The sequence below is a fragment of the Arachis duranensis genome, chromosome 3, assembly GCF_000817695.3.
Source record: "Arachis duranensis cultivar V14167 chromosome 3, aradu.V14167.gnm2.J7QH, whole genome shotgun sequence".
In the NCBI taxonomy this organism is placed as follows: Eukaryota; Viridiplantae; Streptophyta; class Magnoliopsida; order Fabales; family Fabaceae; genus Arachis; species Arachis duranensis.
In genome coordinates, this window is record NC_029774.3 from 28181177 (window position 1) to 28199752 (window position 18576).

General features: G+C 29.9%; 1 protein-coding gene across 1 annotated transcript; it reads right to left on the reverse strand.

Annotated features, from left to right (window-relative positions):
• Positions 1–235: 235 nt before the first annotated feature.
• On the reverse strand, positions 236–1439 carry LOC107478367 (phytohormone-binding protein CSBP). The gene is made up of 2 exons (XM_016098508.3): positions 1222–1439; positions 236–648 (listed from the first exon to the last, which is right to left on the reverse strand). Exons 1-2 carry the CDS (start codon positions 1400–1402, stop codon positions 353–355), a joined length of 477 nt encoding a protein of 158 aa, XP_015953994.1. The 5' UTR covers positions 1403–1439; the 3' UTR covers positions 236–352.
• Between the last annotated feature and the right edge of the window lie 17137 nt (positions 1440–18576).

Here is an 18576-nt window from a genome sequence, read left to right on the forward strand (position 1 = left end):
ATGTAAACATCAATAGGGTACTTATTAAAAAAGGAAAATATTTTTATCCTGAAATTATAATTAAAATATCAAAATATACTTAAATAGAAACTATTTTTACAAAATTGTTTTAATTTATACACATCAAAATTAAAACTATGTGCCGGTATGTTACTTTTTTGTATATTTAATTTGAATGTATTGCTTTGCATATTTTAAAATACCCATATTTTAATATATATTTTATATAAATATCTCATTATTGAATGATATTTTATTTGCATATAACATAAATTCTTTGAACAGGGCTAGCAGTAAAACTAAAGTTTTGCTTCAACCCTTTATTGGTACTAGTAAAGATGACAATACTTCATCAAGCCTCATTCAACAGATATTTTTCTAGGCTCTTAAGAAAGAATAAAGTGGACTGCGATGTCTTCGATGTCTTGACACTTTCTTCTACCTCTGATGATGATTCATGGTCATAGGAGATTTTCACGTTGACCAAAGTCCGATGATCTTCTATTGAAGAAAGTTGAAAAGTAGTCTTGTAGTATGTTAAACCTTGATTCAGATAACCCCCTTCAATCACTTGCAGCCCAATTTCATGGTTAACTTCATCAAATTCTGTGATCTTCTCCCTCTGGTAATGAGTTACACTTCTTGCATCTTAGTTCATTAACAAAATAATGTAATTAACGATTAGCAGAGTTAGACAAATCAGAAAATTAGGTTTGATATATATGAGTTTGATTAAGCGAGATTCAAACTCCCGATACTTATTTAAGCAGACAAGTGAGCTGATCAATCAACCAATCCAAATTGGTTTGATATATATGAGTTTGATTGCAAATACTAATGCACTCCCAAAAAAAAAGGTAAGGAGTGCATTGCTAATTTTTTAACTTTAAATTCTAAATTAAACATTAAAATTCCGAATATTAAATTCTATATTTTAAACTTTAAATTCTAAATCTTAAATTTTTAACACTAAATATAAATTATTGATATAAAATATAATAAATAAATAGATTAAATAAAATTTATTTAATAATTAACAAAAAATATATATAACACTCCTTAATAAAAAACGTTTAAAAATGAGTTGAGTTTGAGGCGTATTTTTTATATTTTATTATTAAAAAGTAAAAGTAGAATAAACAATTTGGGATATGAAATTGAAAGGTAATATTTCACATAAAGCACATTGATGAAAATCTTGCCATCCAGAAGCACACTCACCAGGCAAAAAATTAAAGATGAGGATTGTTCCAATTCCTCCATTGCCTTCGGTCAGCTGCACATCTTTCACAATATCTGGGAGAGCTTTCGGAACTATGTTTGGAAAATCCTTTGCCAAAGCTGTCCACAGGGTTTCTAACCCTACACCAACCTCTGCTTGTGTAATGAATTCCTTTACCATAGCTTCTTAATTAGTATATGCTTTCATGGAGGATAGATGATGATATTATTGAGATATATATAGGCATATAGTTGCATAACAATTTAAATTTAGGGAATCTTTTTAAATGTAAGAAAGGTCAAATAGTCCCCCACCTCTGCAAGATGCCTTTTGTTTTTTATGGAAAAATTTAAGATTTTTCTATATATACAAATGCGTGCCTAAAGCAACAAGATACATGGAATCCCAGGAAATAATGAACAAAGAAAATTGAATATTGAATAATTATATGGGTTTAGTTAATATATATTTTAAAAACATAAATTAAAGTTATTGATAAAAAATTAAAATTTTATAAAAAAATATGTAAAGTTTAGTTTTTAATATAATTATAGTATATTTATTAAAATGAAAATTTAAAAGTTCTATTGATAACAATATTATCTTGTACTCTACTTTACATGTTTGTTAAACTATAATTATATGTGTCCTACATCCATCCGATCAAATTCGCGGATGCCAAACACATTAGTCAAGTCAAATTAAAAAATACGGAAGAAACCATTCATTGAGTAAATTATTTTTTGTTTTTTTAGTTTTGGACGTTTATCGAAAAATTAGTATATATTGCTGTGGCAGAAGATAATATATGAAAATATATAATTTTTTATAAAAGAAATTAAATAAAAATATATATAATAATTATCACTATAAATATTTTATAAATTTATAATTAAAATTAAAATTTAATTATTTTTATTTAAAAATATTAAAAATAATTAATATGTATTTTAATCAAAATTTGAGTTGGTTGAGTAGTTATTTCACTTATTCACTTAAGCAAATTACTTTGTGTGTGGAGTGACTCATTGATTAGAAACAGACCCTTAAATGAGCTTTATTCCGCAGTGAATTAGTTATCGATCTGTCGAATTGAGAAATACCGTACAAAAAAAAATATTATTGTCTTTAAGGTCTGCCGAGATGATGAGAAAAACTGTAGAAAAAAAAAGGTCCTGCTGTAAATTCAAGTATTTTTGTCAACCAAATCTAACTAAATTCATCCAAACCCAACAAAAATAACTCACAACGAGCGTGTGAATCACATACTTTTTCTTCGCGTTCCTTCTTCTTCTTCGCATGTTTCCTCCTCGTCATCATTCTTTTATTGCTTCGTTTTTCTATCTTTTGCTCATCTTCTTCCTAGTAGTTTTGCAGCATTACGTATGTTTTCTTTTTCTTTGTTTAATTTTTTCTTGTTTTTATTCTTGTTAAGAGAGTAAAACAAAAAGAATTATGAGAAAGTCAAACAAGAAGGAGAAGATGAACAAGAAAAGAAGAAGAAAATGATGACCATAAAAAAGAAGAAAAGAAGGAAGAGTTTTGAGTTATGCAGAATTTATTATAAAATAGCACCGAAATTTTTCAACTATAACACAAAAAGTTTCTTAATTTTGATACCAAAATTTCTTAACAGTGTCATTTCTAACTAAAGGTGTATTTTTCTTATCATTGAACTAGTTGGACGTTATTGAATTCATATATAAGAGATTTAACCATTTCTGTGTCATTTACAACAAATTGATGTTTTTTTAAATATATTTGAATGTATTTTGTTAGATAAGTGAGTTAAGGATTTAGATTTGGACATGTGATTTTTCAAAAAAAATTTGTATTATTTACTAAAATTTTCTGTGACATTTATAATATATAAGAAATTTAATCATTTTTGTCCATTTGTGTAAATTTATGGTGTGTCTTTTGAATCTGAAATACATTTCAATATTTTTTTTAGTTGAGTGAATTAGTTTTGAACTTGTAGTCCTTTGAGTAATTTTGTGTCATTCATCAAAGATTTTGGTGTCATTTACCCAAATTTTCTGTGTCATTTATAACTAAATGATGTGTTGTTGTTATCGTTAAACCAATTGTATGATATTTAACTAAGAAAAAAAAGATGATGATGATGATGATGATGATGATGATGATGATGATGATGATGATGATGATGTTGTTGCCCCTGCAAGCATGGTTCGGCCAAGTGATGAACGAAAATTAAAGCCCACGGATATCGGCAAATACACCGGATCATTCAAGTAATATCATAGTGAGTGGATATCGTTCTCATGAGGATTAAAGGACTGAGCAAGCAAATATCAAATTAAACACCTAATTAGATCAATAAAACATGGATTGATGAAGGCAAAAACTTGTATCTTACTTGGATTCTTAAGTGCTTGAGATATAGTGATGTGAATATTGATTGAAAGAAGACAATGATGGTGAGAGTCAAGGGATTCGGAGATGTTTATGCTCTTAGGGAAATCAAACCTTGTTTACTTATCTTAAAGTATGCAAAGAACTTTCACGACAAATCTTTAGTAACTGATTTTCAATTTGTTGGTTCCTTAGTTTCTCAATAATCAACTAGTTGTTCGTTAATTAATTAAAGAGGTTAAGCACAAAAAACTGATTTAAATTCTAATAAGATTTAAAAGTAGTCCTTAAGTCGAATGATGTGTTATTATTCAAGCTAGTCTTGTCCAGTTAAACTTTAGAAGAAAACACAATTTCTAAAAGTTGTTCTAATCTGAATTATATGTCACTTAAACACTGCAACAGATGTGGGGGATGGCGGCAGCAAATTGCCTGTGGTGTCACCAACAGTAGCAATTCAGGGTGGATAGCTACGATCCCTTCCCAAATCAAACTACCGACGCCGAATCGCACTGATTTAGTGTCAAACCCACGAAGTCCGCTGCTAACCCCAATCCATCTAGTGATGATTTTACCCAAATTCAATTTAGAATATCCAAAATAAAAAACTGAGGAACCCGCCAAAAGAGAGTGCAGAGCGCGCGAAACTCTTCCCTGCTCCATCGTGCCCCACTGTGTCATCATGGAGTCGCATGGCTGCCGATCCACCCTTCTCTCCCTGCCGTCGACCCTTCCCAAAATCATATCCATAGCTTAGATTCTTCATCACGGGAACACATAAGGGGCAGAGGCACGAAACACACCTCCGCGAACGAAGACACAGGACAAAAGGGGGTGAAGCAAAATCTTGTCTTGAAAATCATGTATGTGTCGCAAACTAATTGAACTACTATTCCTATCCGAATTCAAAGAGTCAAGTGAAAGAGTTTTGAAGATTGAATTCAAAGATTAAATTTTCTAATTATAATAAAAGAATTCAAAAGATATTAGCATACTTTTCGATACCATTAATCCTAATGAAGAATGAATAACTCAACCATGAAACAGATCAATGCAAAACCTTAAAATAAAATAAACTTAGATTAATAATCCATAGAAATATAAATAGAGCTCCAAACCCTTTGACAAAGGATTAGTTACCCATGAAAAAGTAAAAGAAAATGAGAAGAAAACTATGCTGAAGAAATGAATATTCGGATTTGAATCCAACGATCCTCCTCCTCCTGGATGTCGATCTTTTGTAAACAAGGTTCACTTATCCTAATTCTAGAGATCAAATTCAAATTCAAAAACTATCATAATCTTATCTTTCGAAAAGGAAGAAAGGTAACTAACTTACTTCAAATTCAAATCAAAATAATAATTCAAAATCAAATCCTAACAACTAAATCTTTAATTTTTTAGAAAGAATTAATAACAAATCTTTTGGAATCTTGAATGTTCTGGATATGATTAAGACTTTTAATGATGTGTATAATTGAGATTAGGCCTTAACTATTGCACCTTGAGAGTTGGAATTGTCTTTACGTCGGGCTTGTTTTAAAGGAATTTGGGTGTAAGCCCAAAATACACTTCTTAGGAGGCACACACACCGGGTGTGTGTCTTGGAGGCTTTAATGGACGCCCGACGGATGAAGGGAGAAGACAGGGTTCACTGGTGTGTGAGGAAGGCCCGTCAGGTGTGTGGGAATGAAGGAGGAAGGCCCGTCAGGTGTGTGGGATATCTGCCGAGCATATGGGTTGTCCGCCGGGCGTGTGGGCTGTCCCTTGGGTATGGATGTTGAGAAGTCTGGGGCACTATTTTTTGTGTCCCAAAGATGAGGGTGGCGCGTTCCACAAACTAAATGTCCACTATAAACATATGCATATCATTCTGAAGCTCTGGACGTTAGTTTTATAACGCAACTAAATCTACCTCATTTGGACCTCTGTAGCTCAAGTTATGACTACTTGAATATTAAGAGGTCAGGATTGGGGACATGCACGCCGAGTTGTAAGCATGCCTGCCGGGCTTGCATGCAATTTTGTGTTTTGGGCTCCAGTTTCTTCCTTTTGGGCATGATTTCATTCCTTAGGGCACGGTTTTTCTACCCTTAAACTGTATTTATGTTTTTTTTATAAAAAGCTTTAATTTCTGTTTGTTTTTTAGCCGAAAATTTTTGAAAACACAAGAACACTATCCCAACTCCAAATATTTTATTATTTATGAAATTCCATTAGAAAACATAAGAAATTTAATTAAACTCCTAAGAAAATGAATATAAAAGAACCCTAAAAATTGCTTAAGGTGACGTATCATCACCAAGTTGGCAACCAAGGTGAAATAGCCGATTTTTGACGTTCTCTTCTTAGATTTCTCGGTCAGAAAACTTTCTTGGTGTTTTGGTGTTGGTGGCTGCAACAAGGTAGGGTTAGAAAATTTTTGTGATAAATAAATATATTAATATTCTGTGATTGCTGGATTGTAAATTTATGCTTGAATTTGAGTGTTGTTATGTTGAAAGTTTGATGAAATAATTAAGTTTCAAAAACTACTGAAAAACCGAACTGAATAGTCATAATTAATGATAAATATAATCTAGAATCATAATAAAAATAATGTGTTTTAGTGACTGGGAATTTATTTTAAATATTGAGAAAAATCGATTACCGAAAATATTGAAAAATTAGTTAAAAATTGAATAAAATTTGATGAATTTTTTATGATTTTGCTTTGGTTCCTTGAAGAACATGAAACCCTCATGTTTTAATTATTTTGTGGCCAAATTTTAATTAAAAAAAGTTTTGGGAATGAAAATTAATTAAAAAAGTTTAGAGTTTAAAACGAAATTTTTAAAAGTTAAGTGGTTAAAGTAAAATTTTTAAAAATTTGAGAGTCAAAATAAATTTTTAAAAATTTTGAGAAATTAAATATTATTAACTGAAAAATATTATAATAAATTTTATTATTATTTTTATTTGAATAATTATCTTTATAATAAAAGATATAATATAACTAAAAGTGATAAACAAACAAGTTTTCCTAAAAGCTTTAAAAAGACAATCTAAACTCAAGATTGTATGATTTTTCCCTTTTATAAAATATTTAGGAAAAGACGAGAGAATAATGCAAAGATAATTTGAGATATTAGAAGAAATAAATTAAAAGAATAATTAAAAAAAAGAAAAGAAAAACAATAAGAACTTGTTGAATGTCTATCTGCTGCTAGAGGTACAGTAGATATATGGTAGTAGGCTTACCTAGAGTAGCTTCCAAAAGTAAAATCTTACATGCTTCAGCTGGAGAGTAGTGCCTATAAGACAGAGGTTCTTATAGAGGTCATGCCACTGAAAGTCATACCCAGACAAAGGTTGTTAGCTTATGTCGGGAAAGGGTAGAAACTGACAGATGAGCTCATTATCTGCACTAGGAATAGACATGCATCATACTTGTTTGTGCATATTTCTTTGTTATATGTTTCTATGATTCATGTGTATGTGCTTTTTGATTAATTGTTTCTTTGTGTCTTTGATTGTTAAAGTTTGTATGTATCCTGTGATTGTTGTTGTTGGCTAAGTATAACATAAAATGAACCTAACTAACTACCCTAACCCTACTAAGGACTCTCCAATTTTTATCCCCTCTTTTCCACCCTTTCAGCTACAGGTGCGAAGGTTTATTGTGAAGCTACAGATGCATGGAGGAGTTTGTTTGCGAATTGAGTATTTGTTAGAATTTATTTATTTTTCCTCGCCTTGTTAGTTGAAGTTTTATTCGGAAGGGTAGGCTAGTATTTATTATTCATTTGAATAACTATAATGTATTACTAGTAATTATGTGATTATTTTTTATGGAAGTCTTTGTTGAATGATTTTTAATGAATAAAAACAGAATTGACTAGATTTTTCCTAAAACTGGGAACGTATTAATGTCATAAAGGTTTAACATTAAATAGATAATAAAGGAAAACAGGTCAGTAACACCTTATTTTTAGTACAATCATGACGTGCTAAAAGTTGGGTTATTATATGAAACGCAATTTACAAAAAGTCCAAGCACGAATGAAGGCTCGGGATGACAGCAAATACACAGAGCTTGAATTCAATGTGGGAGACTTTGTCTACGTAAAATTGCAGTATATCAACAAAGATTAGTAGCTTTAGGGAAGAATCAAAAGTTGTCTATGCACTATACTTTGGTCCTTTCTCTGTATTGACAAAGATCAGCTAGGATTCGTCCGGCCTTTCACATTTATTGTTGAAGAAATGTGAAGGTGCACTTTCTCCAGCAACAACAATTTTTTGCCGTTGTTAGTGGATGCAAAAGCGTGGCGGTAGCTCAACAAGTGTGGCAAAAAGTTATCATCACGCTTTTTTCAATTTTTTACCACACTTTAAAAGCGTGGCAATAGAGTTATTTTCTTATAGTGATAAAAAGGGTTGCCACTTACAGTCACGGATAGTTATACAGCATAGAATAATTAAAAAGGATGACAAGTGAATCGAAGAGGTTCTGATTCAATGGCAAAACTCATATGAAGAGAAAGTTACATAGGAGTTATATAAAGACATGAAGACTCAATATCTTACTGTCGACTTTGAAGGCAAAATTTGTTTTCATGGAGGGGATATTGATATAAGTAGAAAATAAAGAATAGTTAGTAGAATTGTGCGACAGAAAGAATATAAAGATTCAAGTGAATTTAACTGACTCCCACAGAAAAAAAGTATGTTGAGAAAAGCATCAAATAGCTAAAAAAGATTTGAAAAGAGACATTGAGCATTGTAAATAGTGTCTCTTTTTCTCTGGATTCTTCTTTGAATTTTTCCTGTCTTATTGTTTTTCTCTTATTCTATCTTTACTCTATTGTGCAGGTCATTGTCTTCACTTCTATTTTTTCAATTTTTATCCATTCTTGTAATACAATAGTAATTCGTACAATTTTTTTTAGAGTAAAGACCCAATCCGATCCTTGTCCATTTTCATGAAAGACAACGCGATTTCTGTCCAAAAAATGGACACTTCGATCCTCAACCTTTTTATTTTGGGACAATACAATCTCTCTGTTAAAAAAATTATTAAATAATAACAAAAAATAATTGTGTGGGGTTTTATTTGTATTTTGTGGGGTTTTAATCCCCCACAAAATTTTTTCAACAATTAACCAATTACTACCACTACTTTCTTCATCCTCATTATTATCACTCCTACTTCTATTATTTTATTGTGTAACCATATTTTATCATCATCATTATCTCCTCTACTGTCATCATCACCAATACCAATATTATTAACATTAAAGTTATCTTCTTTCATTTCTTATTTGATGTTATTTTTTTCCTTTAAAAGGTATTTGTACTATAATTACTTTTTTTTGCCGAATTATTTTCATCAATGGTTTTTCTTTATTTAACCACTATTGGTGAAGAAATTTTTCAAAAACAAACTTATTAATAGTTTGTGGAGGTTTAAAACCCCTACAAAATACAAATAAAACCACCACAAAACTAATTTTTATTATTATTTAACGGATTTTTTAACAAAGGGATCGTATTGTCCCAAAATAAAAAAGTTGAGTGTCGAAGTATCCCTTTTTTCTGAATAAAAATCGCTTTGTCTTTTATAAAAATGGACAAAGACCGAATTGAGTGTTTACTCTTTTTTTTAACCAACACTATAATTGATGATTCAATATATTATACTCACTTTCATATACATCAATAATATACCGATTTTTGTTTGATTTTTATATCAATATTTTAATATTATTATATTTTTCCTAAAACATAATTTTGAGTAAAAATCTAACTAAAAAAATTTTAAAATAAAAATATAATTACAAATTTTTTAATTTTAAAAAATTAATTAAAAATTTGACAAAAGCTGAAACTATAAATTATAAAATATAAGAAGCCAATACTTAGTAAAAAGAAATAAGAAGTTTTATTGACTCGAATATAAAAAAAAAAATATATTTATTTCTGAATATTTATCTTCTTAAATTTTACGCAAAATATTTTCTAGATATAATATGCATACACGTATTTTCCTTGTCAAAGTCAAAGGAAGTATAAGAAATAATAACGTTCTCTATATTTTGATAATGTTATTTCTTTTTCATATTTCATATAAATATAAAATAAAAAAATAAGGGATGAGTAACATTATTAAAAATATAGTTATATTATCATTTTTTAGGGAATATCTTAAATGTATGTATTATAGAGGTAATCAATTAGGACGTTTGTAAACAGTAACCAACTAATATATAAACTAAAAAAAGCTCAACAAAAAAAAGTCACAATCTTAAATAATTAACGGTAATTTTAATCTCATTTTTACTCTTATTTACAATAAAAAAAAAACAAAATCTTTTATCTTTTCTCCTTCGTCCTTTAGTTACATCATTTAGTATTAGAAATAAGTATGATTTTGGTCTCTAACATAGAGGTCGAAAATTGATTTCGTCTCTGACTTTTTTTCGCTCCAAAATGGTCCCCAAAATTTCAATTCGCTTTAAAATTGTCCTTCAAACAAAAATATCTTTTTCCCTTTACCCCAAAATCAACAAAAATCAACCACCACCACCACCACCACCACCAGAACAGAAGCCTACGCCCAACCTGAACCATCACCACCACCACCAGTATCATCATAGTCATCATCATCATCATTAGAATTTTTTTTCAAAATTAATCTAAATCAACAAGAACCCACCACCACCACCATTATCATCATGGTCATCATCATCAGAAGAACAACAAAACTCAAAACATAACCCACCACTACCCCCACCATCATCATCAACACCAGGACCCAAATTCAAGCAAAATGCACTTTGAACAATAATCAACAAATTCAACAACAACAATATTTCAAATTCAAGCCAAATCATAAAAAAATTAAATTTCAGAAATTTCACAAAAAATCTCTTTTACAAAAGAAGAAGAAGAAGAAGAAGATGGTGGTGCGGTGATGCAGTGCGGTGCAGCAGGGCAGAAGAAGAAGATGATGATGATAGTGGTGCGGTGCGGTGCAGCAAGACGGCAGCGCGGCGGTATGGTGGTCCCCCTTCTCTCCCCCTCCTCCTCCCCCTTTTCTCGTATAATTTTTTCAATGAGGGGTAATTTGGTAATAAAAAGGTAAAATTGGTAAAAAGGACGATTTTAAAACAAACTGAAATCTTTGGAACCATTTTTTAGCAAAAAAAGACCGGAGACGAAATAAATTTTCAGCCTCTACGTTGGGGACCAAAATCATACTTATCCCTTTAGTATTACTACCAACTATCTCAGCCATTATGTCATACCATAATCATGCCGATGTATCGCATTGTCTATCACCGTCGATCGCTCAGTCATCGTCTTCTACCAGCAGATATTTTTTCTGAGAATGTATAATAAAAATAAATAAAAGAAAATTATTAAAAAAAGATATTATTTCAAAGATTTTTTATATTCAAATTTTGAATGTTTAAATTTTAGAGGCTTTAGATAACACAATGAAACATCCAAAACATAAAAAAATTAAAATTTAAAAAAATATAAAACTATTAAAAAGAATCATTCAAAATCTATAAAAGAAGAAATATCCAAAACATTAAAAAAATTTAAGACCTATAAAAACGACATATTTAAAACCTAGAAAAAAATATCCAAAACTATTAAAAAAGAATCATTCAAAACCTAAAACGAAGAAGAAGAAGAAGAGACGTGGTGTAAAACCTAGGTAATTAGTAAATAATTAACTAATAAATTGATTATTAATCAATGAAATTAGAAAATTAAGTTTTATAGTTCAATGAAGTTGAAATAATTAAAATATGAATTTTGGTATTAATTTTAAAAATTTTGATTCAGAACCGAGCCAACGGATCAAATCGGTTGGACCGGATCCAAATCGGGTCCAAGGCCCGCTTATATAAACTTAACTCCAGCCCTCTCTTCTCCATTACGTTAGAATCACATTGAAAGGGGAAAAACGGGAAGGAGAACCCTAACCCCATCCAAGACTTTAATCTTCCGTAACTTTCAATCTGTAGCTCCGGTTGACAAGTCGTCAGCGGTCACGCGTTCTTCTCGGAATTCTCTACAAAATCTACCCAATAATTTGGTAAGAAATTTGAGATTTTCTTCTCAGTTCTTCCCTTTCATTTTTGTGATTTTGGTTTTGAAATTGAGAGATTTTGTGATTTTCATGGTTTAGGGATACTCTAGCGGTGGATAATCACCGGGTTCTGTCCAATTGATCCGTGGATAAGGTAAGAAACTGTTAGACCCTTGTGAATCATCGAATTAGTAAACCTTATGATGATTATAGTGATATTGTTTGAATTAGATTGTGTTCTTGTTGATTTGGAGTTCAATTGGGCGGTTTGGAATGAAATTCGGGTGATTAAACTTGAGGAATTGATGTTTAGAAGCTTGGAGCTTGTGAAATGAGAGATTTTTGAGGAGTTCCGAGCTCAAGGAAGAATCGGCCAAGGTATGGTTTTACTTTCTCGTAGATAATATATAATGCTTTATAAAGACATAGGCTAGATGACCATAGGATAAGTTGTATGATATAGAAGGTTGAGGTTTTGTGACTCATTGTTAGAAATTATTGAGTGGGTGGTTAAAATGAATGATGATTTATTATTAATGATTGTGAATAATGATGATGAGAATGATTAATGATTGATGAATGATATTGAATTATAATAATGAGCTTTGAAAGGAATAATGAATGTGATCAATAATATTGCTAGTAAATAATGAGGAGGATATGTTGTCGAGAATCGTTGAATATATATATGTGTGTATTTGTGGATGATTGAGTGGTTTGGATGGGACCCAAGAAGAGTGACAAAGTCCGAGTTTTAGGAGATGTGCTGTCGAAATTTTATAAAAATTTTTGGAAAGTTTTGTATTAGTTAATTTGGATGAAAGAATAGTTTATCGATTAAGATTGAATGAATGTATGTTTGTGATACCTGGGCAGTAGCAAGGATTGTGGTTCGTCCTGCTTGCTCCAGGTTGAGCTTATAAACACCCACCTGAATAGTAGCAATAGTAGTGTTTATTCCACTTGCTCTAGGTTGAGTGAGTAGTAACAAAAGGGGGTTGTGGCTCAGCTCCGCTTGCTCCGCGAAAGATGTTTCTGTCCACGGTTAGCTATTAGAACATGTCGGGGTTGACTATATAACCGACAGATGATATCATCAGCTATATGGGAGGCATACATCATATGCATATGTGTGTTTTGCTTATTGTGCATTAATTAGACTTTGCTATGTGATTATTATGCTTACCTGCTATATTTGCTACCTGTTGTATCTGTATCCTACTTGTGTTTACTTTGTCTGTATTATTTGTCTGTGCACCGAAATTTTGGAGGACTGGAAGAAGGCAGAAATTAGGGCTTAAGCTAGAAAAGAATTAGAAATAAGAATCTTAGATAACATACCCTATTTATAGCTTTCAATTTATAAACTTTAAGATTTAAACCTGAGTGTCGGAGTTCTAGGATCGCCTCTGACTTTCCCGTGACCTTATATCTTATGTACGTGGGCACCTTTACCATATTGAGAATCCCCTATTTTCATTCCATACATATATTGTGGTTTTCATATGCATGACGCGAGGCACCGCACTGGAGACTCTTGGAAGTGAAGAACTATCTTAGGAGAGTTGGTGTTTGTATTTGGTTTATGTTTATATATGTGTATGAATTATCTATCTTGTATAAATTATGTTTTGTCTGCCTTTGAGGTTGACTTGGAAAAACATGATTTATATTTATCTGTTGGTTTATTTTTTGGGGTTGTATATATTTATATTCTAGCCGACCTTTGATTCGTAGGTCGAGTGTAGATCTTGATGATATAACTATTATTTGGAATTCTACTTTTTTTATATCTGTCTTTTGGTTTTTTATATAAGTTCTCCATATTTCCGTTTTTCGTGAGTGTCGTACCTTCAATTTTGTTTTCGTCGTTCTCCTTTTCTTTCAAGGCTTCCAGATATATTATCATTGTTATATACATATATTTTTATTTTTAGATGTCATAGCGTCTCGTTACCTCTATTTTACATCTTAAATATAAAGTTTTGTGTAATAAGATGTTACACGTGGATGGAAGAATGAAGACAAAGAAGAAGAGACGTGAATGAAAAAAGGGAGACGCCAAAGAATTAGAAGGTGTCATGATAAGAAAATCGGAATTACACACGAAAAACGTGGTGTTATAACAAAAAGAATTAATTAGAGGACGATAGTGCGACGTTGCGACGAGAAGAGTTGAAGGAGGAGGGTACGGTGCGTCGGGGCGAGAGGAATTCGACGAGGAGGGTAACATTGTGCGACAAGACGAGTTGGAGGAGGAGGGCACGACGTGATGAGTTTCTAACGTGTTTTGAGGACAAATCTAATTTTTTACAATTTTAAAATTAAATATTTAAAAAATTGACTGTTAAATTATATAATTAGTTGTATATAGAATTGGTTACATATATTTAATTTTATCTTTCTCGAAATATTAAAAGCATTTATGAAGGGGCACACAACGGACAACGCAAAGCACAGGCCAAATTGACCGAGAATAATATCTAAAGCATCATTAATTCAAGAGATGCTTCTCTAGGGGACCTAACAACAAAGGATAAATTAAAGCATGCATAGAATGGATTCTTTATTATACGAGTCTTGTAACGGGAATCTTAAAGACATTTTTTTTTAAAATATTACACAAATACTTTATTAAAATTTATTAAAAACTGAGACTTTTATATTTTTAATATATTATATTAAATATATAAAAAATTAAAATTATTATATTTTTAAAATATATATTTAAAACACAAATTTACTAAATCCTATTATACATTAGGCTCGTATTCAGAAGAGAGCTTCACATTTTCAAGAGTCTCAAATTCAAATTCTACTATTGAAGATAATTTAAACGTTGTCGTGTAGCCTGATATGGGAAATAGATCTTTTTTATTTTTTTTGTTATTAAAAAAAATAAAATGTAATCTTTTATTTTTAATTTTACAAGTGAGACCAAAAATAAATGAGAGAGAGAATATAATAAAGAGTGAAATCTTCCACTAGATATTATTCAGTTTTTTTTTCACTTAAGAGAATCCACTCCCCCTGATATGTCTAATGCCTTTATTGAGAATTTGAGATGCCCCTTTCGACGGCTAATTTTTCTAGTTATAAAAGTTTAAAATGTGTTATGCTTAATTATGAAAAAATGGTGTGTTTTTTATAGATATAGAGAATTTTTTTTTTTAAATTGAAACTCACAAATCGGAGGCTCAGTTTTATTTTTGAAAACAAAACTTAGGGTCAGATTTAGGGTAATAGAGAAATCTGAGTCTCAAATTTGTGTGAGCTGAAAATTTTTTTAAAGGATAAACAAATCAGTGGGTCAGTTTTGTGAAAAAAATGATAAACCATAAATCTGACCTTTAAATTTGTAGTATAACAAAGAAAATTAAAATACACAAAATTGTGCCTCAATTTTATGATTATTCATACAAAAAAAGAATATACCACCTCTCCACATTATTTAAAAACACCACCACAATCTTAATAATAAAAATAAAAAGTACCCTTGGACCACATGCAGCGCAATTTCATATTTTCATGTGATGATAACTCATCAAGCACGGTGATCATTTGGGCTAATTTTGTTGGGTATTATAAAATGAGAAGGGGGGAGTGGATTTTTTTTAATAGAAAAAAATTGGATAATATTTAGTGTTTAATTTAATTATTTTTTTATTTTTGGTTTTATTTATAAAATTAAAGATAAGAGATCACATTTTATTCTTTTTAATAAAAAATAGAGAGAATTCATTTTTTTTAAAAAATAATGCTGTGGTATTATACTAATTTAATATAATATATTGATATAAAAGTTATCAATGTGACAAAAAATCGTGATTAATAATTTTAAGAAGAGAAAAAAAATACCAAAATGTGATTAATAATTTGAAGTTGGACCATTTTTTTTAGAATCTCTGTCACCATAAAATTAGTAATGTTGGTTTCTTTTTTAAAATTTGAAATTTTTTTAATGTATAAGCATGAGTAACGATTTTTGAAATCTCCTCTGTATATAACAAAAAATTCGTGTGAAAATAATTTCTTGTAATTGTCTATCTCTTCTTCTCTTGATACTATTTTTTTTTTTTGCTAATTTCTCTTCTTTTCATGTGTTGTTATTTTTTTTTATTTTAGTTACATGGTTATTTCTTTTTATGATATTTAGTTAATTCGTCTTATACTTTTATTTATTAAAATGAAATTTTGATTTTCGTAATCAAAATATAATAATAATATTAGTTTTAAAATTTATTTTAATGATTAAATTTTATTAAAAATATCTAAAGGTGTGATATTTATGTATAATAATTCATGTATATTTGTTTTTTTTTTATAGAGTCGTTCGAAGAATTTAAGAGTTATATTATTAAAATATAGATCCTTATATACCAAAAAAGTGGCAAAATATTTTATATAAACAACCTATATTAGAATTGATGGGTTCATTCAATTTCAGCGATGTGCATCAATGATGATACAATTCTGTAAGAGATGTTCTCAATCTACTATCAAACCCAATCACATATGTCTATAATTGAGATGTATGTGAAGTTCGAACAATTACCTAATACGATCGAAGAACCTGATCATCATTTCGATTAGAAAAGTTATAACAGTGAAAGCAAAGAGGAATATAAAAGCAACAACAATTTCATTGATCCAAAGCAGATGAGGAATAAGCGGACTGAACCGTTAAGTCAGACGTAGAGGACGCGGCTAATGCACTAACAAGTGAGCATCCATTCAAAGAGCCATCTTCCATGTGCGCATTGGATCTTGATGCCATAAATGCTCCAGAATTTCCAGAGTATGTCAATACAGGTTTGTAGTTACAAGCACCATATTCAAATTAGTAATTTGAATATTATATTCGTATATTAAGATATTACTCTGTCTAAATATGTTTTTACGGTGTTATTGCATATCCACCTATGGTCGTAGATGGCGAGTTTGTTATAGAGATAGAATTTAATTCTAGAGAGAATGTGATAAATATAGTTGAAGATTATACCATTCACAAAAGTATTGATTATCTGGTTTATGAGTCTAAGCCGACAACATTTTATGCAAAATGTGTGCAATATGGACAAAGTTGTGATTGACTTATTAGAGTTAACATGTTGCAAAAAAAGTATTGTTGGGAGATTAAATGATACAATGGTAGCCATACCTGTATTAGAGCCACCATTTCTCAGGATCATTCGAAGTTGGACTCATACATTATTGCAGAATAAAATTTAGAATAACAGGGTGTTATAATTTTTCAGGAGGTTGTATTCTTCGTAATTTTTTATCAGATTATAGTTGTCTATTGACCTAAATGCCATTGGACTTTTTTGTCAGCACAGCACCAATGTTCAGAATTGACATGGAATGATGAGATTTATGATCTAATGCGGTTGACGAATTTCACGGCTTTTAGGTCCTTGGACGAAGATAGAGAAGAGACCTGTAAAGACATTCTGACACCGAAGTCAAAATCAATTTTAGAAATTGAGGTTTAGGATTTTTTATATGTCATAATTAAAGAGTGTAAGACTCTTTTTTATATGTACTTCGTTCTTCTCTTTTAATCTTTTAATTTAGACAATGTTAAATTTATCTCTGTAATCGAATCTTAGTGATCTCCGTTAAATTATCCGAGATCCTGAGACCGAAAGAGGGAAGTTGGGCTTAATTCTCGTTGGACCGTGGAGCCGTTAGGGATGTTAGGGGAGTCCACAACAGCAAACTTTTTCAATTAACTAGTTACTTTCTCACTTATCGATGCATATTGCTTGTTGATAGGTAACTTCATTATTTTCATATCAAACATTATCAAATATGTTTTATTTTGGAATTTAGTTGGACTATCGGCCTCAAATCATGCAGTCCCTATATTCTTTTTTTTATCAAGAGCTTTTTTTGTTGGTTTCTCTTGTTAATCTTGTAATAACGAGATATGGCTCATATAACTTGAATATTATTGAATCTTATGGTTTATTTCTCCTAATCTATCAGGTAAGACATTTTGCTAAGTTATTGTGTCTGCATATTAGACACATTTTAAATATAATACTCATATTTTTTTTATATCCAACTATCTTAGTAACAAATAAAAAGTCTTCAGTAAACATACTTTAACATATTTAAATATCATTACGGATCAATAAATTTAAAATAATATACATTATTATTTATTTAAATAAAAAATTGTTTTAAACATTTTATATAATTAAAAAATATCAAAATATTTAAAATATTAATTAATATCACTAAAATATTAAAATATTATTATAATTTATTTAAAAATACTTTTTTAAAGATTAAAATTCGTATAATCTATCGTATGCCCATCCTTCATATCTCCCTAATTGCTTGCCTAATTGGTTTGAGAAAATTATTTGTCAACAAAATATTTAGGTTATTTGGATGTCATTAAATTATTAAAAAAATATTTTTTAATAAAGTTTTTTTAATGTGTTGGACAAAATTTAAATAATAAAAATAAAAGTATTAGAAAAATATATATCTTTTTTACAAAATTCAACTAAACAAACCAATTATTAGCGTGAAATAATAGGAATGAGATGATATCATTTTTCAGACACCACAAAAACTAAGAAACCCTTTTTTTTTATGTCCGTTCTGTTCTCCGTTTATTCGATAACGACAGTTTTAATCAATTCATCAAAGGTCAATTTTCCAGTTTAGTCCATTTCTCGTGGCCACACCAAACTTAGCGGGGCATCAATCTACCCTTTCTCAATACAGCCAGCTCATGAAGCCTTTGCCATATCTGGAAGCCACAAAGGTCAACTATCACTTTTCCTTCCTCATTTTTACTCATCTTTTTAATAATAATAATAATAATAATAATAATAATAATAATAATAATAATAATAATAATAATAACTTAATA